This window comes from Gracilinanus agilis, chromosome 2, assembly GCF_016433145.1.
Source record: "Gracilinanus agilis isolate LMUSP501 chromosome 2, AgileGrace, whole genome shotgun sequence".
NCBI classification, from domain to species: domain Eukaryota; kingdom Metazoa; phylum Chordata; class Mammalia; order Didelphimorphia; family Didelphidae; genus Gracilinanus; species Gracilinanus agilis.
The window spans coordinates 286,915,767-286,925,272 of NC_058131.1; the positions used below are offsets into that span (position 1 = coordinate 286,915,767).

At 43.4% G+C, this 9,506-nt stretch overlaps 1 protein-coding gene across 1 annotated transcript in view; it reads right to left on the reverse strand.

Annotated features, from left to right (window-relative positions):
* Positions 1-561: 561 nt before the first annotated feature.
* LOC123233638 (alpha-1-microglobulin/bikunin precursor) overlaps positions 562-9,506 on the reverse strand; it is a 19,168-nt gene continuing 10,223 nt past the window's right edge. Inside the window, exons 2-9 of the mRNA XM_044659701.1 lie at positions 9,303-9,379; positions 7,821-7,934; positions 6,845-6,946; positions 6,001-6,044; positions 5,568-5,649; positions 3,189-3,356; positions 1,280-1,453; positions 562-800 (exon numbers count right to left, since the gene is read on the reverse strand). Of these exons, the coding sequence (XP_044515636.1) occupies positions 769-800; positions 1,280-1,453; positions 3,189-3,356; positions 5,568-5,649; positions 6,001-6,044; positions 6,845-6,946; positions 7,821-7,934; positions 9,303-9,379 (793 nt within the window). The 3' untranslated portion in view covers positions 562-768. The remainder of the gene's footprint in view (positions 801-1,279; positions 1,454-3,188; positions 3,357-5,567; positions 5,650-6,000; positions 6,045-6,844; positions 6,947-7,820; positions 7,935-9,302; positions 9,380-9,506) is intronic.

Below are 9,506 nucleotides of genomic sequence, written 5' to 3' on the forward strand. Positions count from 1 at the left end.
GAGACAGATAGACAGACAGAGACAGACAGAGAGAGGGAAAGAGAAACAGAGAGACAGAGAGAGAGAGGTAGACGGAGGGAGGTAGGGAGAGAAGGAGGGAGACAGAGACAGAGACAGAGAGGCAGACAGACAGGGAGAGACAGATACAAAGGACACAGGCTGGGGGGAGTGTGGTTGGGAAGGAACAAAACATTTTAATTCTATGTTCAGCTTAGCATGAAGTCACACACAACACAGTTATCCGTATTCAGTAGAGTGTTAATAAAAGTTTATTGAATTGAAGGAACCAGGAGGCAAACCCATTAGAGCTACCTGCCTACAGAAAAAGAAGTTTGAGTTGTTTAGTCTTCTTTAAAAGAAGTCTGAAGGTCAGAACAAGCCAAGTGGATCAGTTGTAACATGAGATTCAAACACTGGAAACTGGGATTAAAAAAAAAATCACAACAAAAAACCCTTGCCTTCTGTCCTAGTAACAACTCTGAGACACAAGGACAAGGGCTAAGCAAAGAGAATTAAGTGACTTGCCCAGGGTCACACAGCTAGGAAGTGTCTGGAGTCAGATTTGAACCTAGGACCTCCTGACTGTAGATCCTGGTGCTCTATCCACTGAGCCACCCAGCTGCCCCAGGGATTTGTCTTTAAAGACTTGTCTTAATTTAGGGTGATTGGGACCTAGGTTAGGCTTGGCTTCCTCTGTCATTATCAGCTTTCCCAGGGACATGTGGCTGGCTACCTTCTGGTCAGGCACACGAAAAAGGAGATCTGAGGTCAGTTGGAGAGTCCCAGGAATTCCTCGGCCCCTAAAGACAGAGAGACCCCCCCCCACCCCCAAAGAAAAAATCAGTAATGGTTCACCCAGCTACAAAAATGACTTTGGGGTAGAAGGAGTAGTGCTTATACCATGAGGACTTTATTTTTTCCCATGAGATATCAAGATATGGGCAATAATAATATAATAATAAATAAAGCAAGGGGCTAACTAATCTCCAACAGAATGGCACGATGGGAAGAGTCCTGGGTTTTTTCTGACTAGAGTCAGAGGCCCTGTGTTCAAATCCCATGGATGCCTTCTACCTGCGTGAGCTAGGAAGGACCTCAGACTTCTCACCTCAAAGAGGAGATGCTTGGACTAGATGGCCTCTGAGGGGCTCTCTGGCACCAAAGACAGGATCCTATTTTCTCTGATTTTAGGACCTCCTGGGCCTTGTTCTAACCAAGGCTGTGTGACCCAGCTCCTAGGCCCTCAGGGTAAGGGGTGTGCGCCTTAGGCTCCTCTTACCATCCCCAGGCACACTGCAGTACTCCTTGCACTCTTTCTCCGTGTAGAACTTGTTCCCATTGCCCTGGCAGCCCCCATAGTAAAAAACAATGCACTTCCCCTGGGCAGCATCAAAAGCCCAATGCATGAAGTTCCCCCGGCAGGGGCCAGCCTTGATGGGCAGTCTGCAGGCAGCTGGAGAGAGAGAGTGAGCAGAAGGTTAGCAAGAAAAGCCCAGGTCTACCCATTTCTTTTTTGTTTGTTTTCATTCTTACCTTCTCTCTTAGAAATGATACTAAATATTAATTCCAAAGCAGGAAAGCAGTAAGGGCTAGGCAATGAGGGTTAAGTGACTTGTCCAGGGTCACACAGCAAGGAAGTATCTGAGGCCAGATTTGAACCGAGGACCTCCCTGCCTCTAGGCCTGGCTCTTAAGCCACTGAGCCACCTGGCTGCCCTAAGGGGGGCAGTTTTTGAGGGGGAAATTGGATCCTATGATATCTCAGTTGCTAGTTTCTATATCTATTGAGGAGAGAAAGGAGTACAGAGGATAAGAAGCTTTTCTGGCATCACCACGATGCTATTTGGTCCATGGAAGGTAAGGAAAGGGGAGGGAAGGTTACCAGCCAACCCCAAATAGCTTATCCAAGCTGAATTCCCCCTCTTTTAGCACTGGGAAATAGGCAGCTGGCCCTACCCAGTTAAGAGGTGCCCTATGTGATACGGGGGCATCTTGTCAGCTCTAATGCCTCTGTCTTCTCAGGGGAAGGGATGGGGTTGGGGAAGGAGTCTCATTATTCCCAGGAGACTAGATCCATTCCTCGATTTCAGGAGCTTCCAGAAATAGAAGACTTATATTGAGAGAGAGTGAGTACAAATTCTCCCAAGTATTCAAGTTGAAATTCTACCCACAGTTCAGGACTTTGACGGGAGTGGGTCATCATGGACTCTTGGAGTCACAAGACATGAGTTTGAATTCCAGATCGTGTGTGACCCTAGACAAGCCTGTCTGGCTCTCAGGCTCCTTTTTCTGATGAGGAAGTTGAATGAGGTGACCTCCAAAGTCGGCTTCATCTCTGAATCTTTGTTCCTACGGTCTATTTGGGCAGGAAAGATACGGGGGTGATCTCTCAGGGTGCAGACTCACTCACGTTCGCTTCAGCCCAACTGAATCTGGCCTCTAAGTCGACTGCCCCAAAGATGACAAAAATGCATTCCAAATGATAATCTGCTTGATTTCTAGAAAAACTAGGAAGAGCTCCATGAACTGATGCAGAGGGGAGTGAGCAGAACCAGGAGAACATTGTACACTGAAACATTGTGGGATGATCAAATGGGACTGACTTTGCTACCAGCAGCAATGCAGTGATCCAGGATAATTCTGAGGGACTTATGAGAAAGAATACTATTCACATCTAGAAAAAAGATACGTGGCAGAAGAAACGCAGAAGAAAACATGATTTATCACTTGTTTCTAGTCTTTTTTTTTTTAATTTTAAAATTTAAGTATTTTTCCATGGTTACATGATTCACATTCTTTCCCTCCCCTTTTCCCCTTCCTGCTCCTGGAGCTGACAAGCAATCCACTGGGTTACACATGTATTGTCTCTCAATACCTATTTCCATATTATTCATTTTTGTAATAATCTCTTAAAAACCAAAACCCCACAGCCAATACCCATATAAACAAGTGAAGAATATAACCATGTATAATGTACAACTCAGTGGAATTGCTTGTCAGCTCCGGGAGGGGGAAGGGAAGAGGGGAGGGAGAGAACATGAATAATGTAACCTTTGAAAAATACTTAAAAATAAAATACTTTTAAAAAATGCATTCCAAAGCCAAATGGAAACCGTTTGCAGTAACCTCTCCAAAGCTTCCTCACTCTCGTGTAGATATTTGGCAGTGGACCCGAGGTTGTGCCCTTACCCTCTGTCCGGCAGGTCTGGAGACACTCCTTCTCAGTGATAAAGTTGTTGCCGTTGCCAAGGCAGCCCCCGAAGTGGAAAGGCTCACAGGCCATGGAAGAGACGTTATAGAAGAATCTGTTGATCATCCCTAGGCATGGCCCCACGTCCTGCTTCAGGTGGCAGAAATCTGAGGAGATGGCAGAGGTGAACACTGGCTGAGCCTGTATTAGGTACAAAGTCCTACCTTGGCACTGAGGGGCAACTCAGAGAAGCCCACGATCCAGTAGGGAGGTAGGACACAAGACAAAAACCACGAGATAATCCAAATGGGCTATTGTGGCATAGGAAGGGGGAAAACATTTGGTGGGGCAGGGGAAAGAGGAATCAGAGAAGAGGTGGCGTAGAGCTGGGCCTTGAAGGACAGATAGCAATGTATTATTCTTTTTTTTTTTAACCCTCACCTTCCATCTTACACTCAGTACTATATATGAGGGCTAGGTAATGGGGGTTAAGTGTCTTTCCCAGGGTCACATAGCTGGAAAGTGTCTGAGGATCTCCAGTTTCTAGGCCAATTGTACTGCTTTTAAACTATTAAGTGTTTCTATATATCATCTCCCCAGTTAGGTTGTAAATTCCTCAAAGGCAGGGATTGTGTCTCCTTTTGTGCTTCCTATGTCATAGCCTAGCTAAGGACCAGGCACATAAGTGATATGATCAGCCAATCATTCTAGAGCTTTTATTAATCACCTACCAGGCACTGTGCTAGGTGCTGAGGTGATAAAGAGAAAAATAAAATAGTCCCTGCCCTGAAAGAGCTTACATTCTACCAGGGAAGACAATATATTCTGATAGGTTGTTGTTTTGTCATTTTCCCATTATGTCTGACTCTTCATGACCTCATTTTTTTTAAACCCTTACCTTCCATCTTGGAGTCAATACTGTGTTATTGGCTCCAAGGCAGAAGAGTGGTAAGGGCTAGGCAATGGGGGTCAAGTGACTTGCCCAGGGTCACACAGCTGGGAAGTGGCTGAGGCTGGGTTTGAACCTAGGACCTCCCATCTCTAGACCTGACTCTCAATCCACTGAGCTACCCAGCTGCCCCCTTCATGACCTCATTTTGGAGTTTTCTTGGCAAAGATACTAGAATGGTTTGCCATTTCCTTTTCCAGCTCATTTAACCATTGAGGAAACTGAGGCAAACAGGGTTAAGTAAATTGCCCAGGGTCATGGGGCTAGTTAGTGTCTGAGGCTGGATTTGAACTCAGGAAGGGGAGTCTTCCTGATTTCAGATCTGGTACTCTATCCACTGCACCACCTCACCGCCCTATGTCCTAATCTAAATAGATACAAAATAAATAGGATTTAAATAAATATTTAAATGTATTATAAATATAATATGTATAATATGTAAATATAATAAAATAAATATAATTTAATATAATAAATTTTGGCAGGAAAGGCACTAGTAGTTGGTAGAGGGAGGATCAGGTGTTATGAGCTGAGTTTTGAAGAAATCAATGGATTCTACTCAATGAGCAGGCATTTGTTAAGTGCTTACTAAGTGGCAGGCGCTGTGCTAAGCACTGATTGGGCAAAGAAAAGGGGAAAACAATCTCTGCCCTCCTCAAGAAGCTTCCTCTCCTCTCTTCTCCTCTCCTCTCCTCTCCTCTCCTCTCCTCTCCTATCCTATCCTATTCTCTCCCCTTCTAATGATCAATACAAAGTATCAGTTCCAAGGCAAAAGAGTAGTAAGGGCTACACAATTAGGATTAAGTCATTTGCCCAGGGACACAAAGCTAGGAAGTGTCTGAGACAAGACTTGAACCCAGGACCTCCTGCCCACAGCATGGCCATGATAGAGAGTACAAGATACCCAGAGAAGAGGAAAGCAAGTGCATTCCAGGGATGGGGGACAAACCAGTGCAAAAATATGGGGACTGGAGATAAGTATCATATGTGAGGAACAACAAGTAGGATGTTTGGTTGGACCATGGAGTGTAGGAAGGGGAATAATATCTAATAAGGCTGAAAAAGTAAACTGAGGCCAGGTTGTGAAGGGCTAGAGGAATTTGTATCTGTGCCTAGAGACACAAGGAAGTCATTGGAATTTGCTGAGCTAAGGAATGACATGGTCAGGCTTCCGCTTTTGGAAAATTATTCCATAAAGGAACTCAGTAAACTTCCTTGATGTGATCTTAGCTTCACCATATACTATAGCGTAGTGTGTTTAGTGTGGTCCCCATGGTTGCACTGAGAGTTGCTGATTGGGTTTCTCCATCCCTGTAACCAAGAATGGGCCCACTGTGGCCCATCTAGAGGACTCATCTATTGGGTCAATGATAGTGCTCTCCCCTCAGGTAGAGGGAGGAGGGGAGATGAGCAACCTCACGAGCATTACCTTCTTTTTTGACAAGCCCAGAGGTCAGTGGACCACCTCCAGATGCCTCAGCTTCCAGAGGTAACACAGCCCGCCGGTTTCTCTAGGGGAGAAAAAAATAGGACTTGTTTTAGGGAATAAGCTCCTTTATCGGAAGACTGCTTCAATTGCCCACTCTGACCTAGATGGCCACTTAGATCATTAGTTTTGAGAATGGGTATACACACAGAATCACAGTTAAAGATTTTATGTCAAGCCCTTTTCTGTAAAGTGAAACCTGTGTTTCCATGATTTAAACAGTGTTTGGGAAGGATAAAATGTCTCTGCCATACTTGACTCCTTCTTGACCCAACCCTGCCATCTTCCTTGGGAACATAAGTAAAAGCAACATAGCCCTGTGGATCCCACCCCAAAGGAACGTAGTAGGGGAGAGGACCGAGGCTGAGAGGCTCACCTGAGGCTGGGGGACAGGTTCTCTCTCCCCAGGAACACATTCACCTAGGACCCAGGAGAAGGAGAAAATGGTTAGACCCAAGGTTTTGCTGGCAAATGTTTAGCAACCATCTCTGGGGGAAAAAATACAGGACATACTTTAAAATTTACTCTGCATTATTAACATTTCCCCATCATTTTCTTGAGACTAGAAAATCAATAAAACAATAAATAAACAAAGCTCTGATTCATAGTATTGGGGGATTTCCAAACTGGACATGCTCACAGTGAAAATTGAGCAATAGGCTCCAGTGAGCAGGTCTGAGCTGGTTCCATCACCAGACTCAAGGGGGAAATATGGATAGTTCGACTTATGGTGGCTTGACTAATTGACCCAAATACTAGAACAGCCCAGAGAAGGACTCAGCAAGGATAATTGCTCTTGTCCTAATTCACTGGGAAATCCAGCAAGGCCAACTGAATGACATTGAATATATCTATTCCTTGAGAGAGTCTTGGTGGTCTCCTTCCTTGAGAAAAAGTTTAAACTTGGAGTCCTTCTGTCCCAAACACCAGATATTTGATCATGCTTATGGCTGTCTGACTTCTGAGGGCACTTGGGCAGAGAGTTCCTAATAAGATAATGGACCCTGAATTCCTTTTATGGAAAACACAAAGCTATCATGAGATAAAGACCAGCCTGACCACTGAGTAGTCAAGTCACTCATTTTCCTTATCTATAAAATGAACAGAATAACTCTTGCCCTGTCATCTCATGGGCTTATTGTGTCTGGGAAAGGACTTTGGGAAGATTCAGAGTGTGAAAGAGCAGCTTACATGATGGTGACCCATTGAAATTGGCTTACCTTTGTCTAACTTGAAATAGATAGAACTTTCAGGGATGCCCAAACTCAGGGCAAAGTCTTTGAATTCCTCCAGGAGGCTGTTTCGAACCTGGGGTCTCCGACCTGAGAGGGAGAACAGAGTAAACCAGGTACAGTGGACTCTAGCCTTGGACCTTCTCAGCCCTTGACCCAGGGAGGTCCCTCTAATCTAGCCATCTGATAATCTGCCCCCTTTCTTTAAACTCAGAATTCTCATACTACCCCATAACCTCAGAATCCCTGACTGCTCCCTGCCTTGCACACCTCCTGATTTAGAACTCCAAACTCCTTCAAATCTCATCCCCTGGTCCCTTCCCTCAGTGCTCTGCCTTCTGCTTGGGGACAATGAGTTACTATCAGTGAGTAAGAATTTATTAAGGGTATCCTTTGAGCCAGGTACAGCACTAAGTGTTGGGAATACAAATCATAAAAGCAAGACAGTCCCTGTCATCAAGGAGTTTATGTTCTAGTAGGGGAAGAAAGCACCTGAAGGGTGGCCAGGTAAGGATGCTGTGGTCCAGGAAGTTAAAAGAACTCCATTCTGTGATGCACAATCATGAATTCTCTCCATACATTTCCTGACAAATTTTGCCTCGGCTTGAAGACCACAAGGCTGAGAACCTTGGCACCCCCAAGCCCATTCTATTATTAGAGAGCTCTAATTATGCACGTTTTTCCTTATATCGAGAGAAAATTGTTTTCTCTGCAATTCCCACCCATAAGGCTCAATCCAGTGACAATGCTTATACCTCCAGACACCCTAAAAGAGATGACCCTAATGGTGAGATTTTAAAGCAGGTCTGACAGCATCCTGGTGGGAGAAACATGATCTTGGCCCCAAAGAACTTGGATGCTCTTCTGACTCCTTTCCCTCTCATAGCTCTCTTGGAAAGAGGCAGTCAATGTTTTTGCTAGCTCCACTCTCCCTTCCCCTCGCCTTGGGTTGGTGGGTCTTTACCATAGAGAGTCACAGTTGTAGAAGGTCCAGAGTGCCTGAATTTATGTGTCAGAATCATGACATACTCCTCATAGTTGGTATGGACTACATAGTACTCCATGGTCACATTCCACTCTGCAGAGGAGAAGCAAGCACGAGAGTCAGGGTACTGATGGCTGAGCAGATGCTGAAACAAATGCTGAGTAGCTTATGTTCTTTCCTTTCTCCCTTCCTTCCACCCATTCTCTAAACAGCTATTATCTCCTACGCAATCTACCACCCCTTTCCATCTTTCCATCCTTCTAAAAAGTCATCCTTCCATAGATCCTTCCAAACATTCATCCAGTCTCTTTTTTTACCCTTTTATCTGTTCTTTCATTCCTCAAAATATCCATCTACTTATCTCTCAGTACCACCTATCCATCCTTCCATCCTTCAAGCAGCTATGCTTTCATATATCTTATTTTGATGTGATTTTAGTTTTTAATTAACAATAATTTCTTTTTTCTTTCCTTATCAATTTAAAAGAAAAAAAAGACTCTTATAACAAATATACATAATCAAGCATAACCCATTTCTCCATTCTTTTGTCTCCCTTAAAGTCCTACTTTCTTCCTACAAAAAGTCATTTTCAATCCCTTTAATGCTAGTGCTTTCCCTCTGTTGTTTTCCATTGATTTCCTCTGGATATATCTTGTTTATAAATAATTATTGGAATGTTATCTTCCCCATTAGATTGTGACCTCCTGGAAAGAAGGGACTCTTTTTTTAGTTCTTTATGTGTTCGTAGTGCTTACTATAGTAAGCCTTAATAATGTTTGTCGACTGATAGACTGACAGACTATATTGCTTTGTCCAAAAATATTTCTCATTCTTGCATCTTGACTCTGTCCCTCTCTGATAGGAGACAGGCAACATTGTTCATTAGTCCTCTCAGATAGAGGTCTCATATCTATATCTATATCTATATGTATATATATATATGTATATATATATAAAGGATTTTGTCAATTTGATAAGAATATGAGCCATTCTTTCTATACAGCTTTCCAAACATTTGTCCATCCTTTCATTTTCCTAGTCTATTCTTTCAGCTTATCTCCAGACATCCATCTGTTTTCTTTCTATTCACCTACCCATTCCTTTATCTACCCATTCTTGCTTGGACAGCTTTCCTTCATCCTGCAATGTCCCTGCAAGTATTCATCTATCCTTCCCATCTATTCTCTTATCTCTCTAAATGTCCATCCATCTATCTAAGCAACTAGATTATCATGGGGCTATTGGTCCAGTCAGATTTTTTTCAGGAAAAAAAGATATAAAGAACTAAAAGAGGATAGCCCCAAGATTGAGGGAAATTCAGTGGGGAAAGCCAGAGGCAAAGAGATTAATGTATCCAGAGAAGAGAAGGCTAAAGCTTTCTGAGTGAAGGAGACTAGCACAGCAGGGTCTGCCATACTGCTTCTTCTCTCCTACCCTCTACCTTTCATCAGATATACTTACTGGAGTTGTAGTAGGAGAATTTCCCTTCAGTGTCCGTTTTCTCATGAACATCAGAAACTTGTTCACAGACACCTTTCCTAGGAAGGGGGAGAAAAACCCGCACCCATGTGAAGGTAAGTCTCGGAAGAGGCTATATATATATATATATATATATATATATATATATATATATATATATATATATATATATATCTCACATTCTTT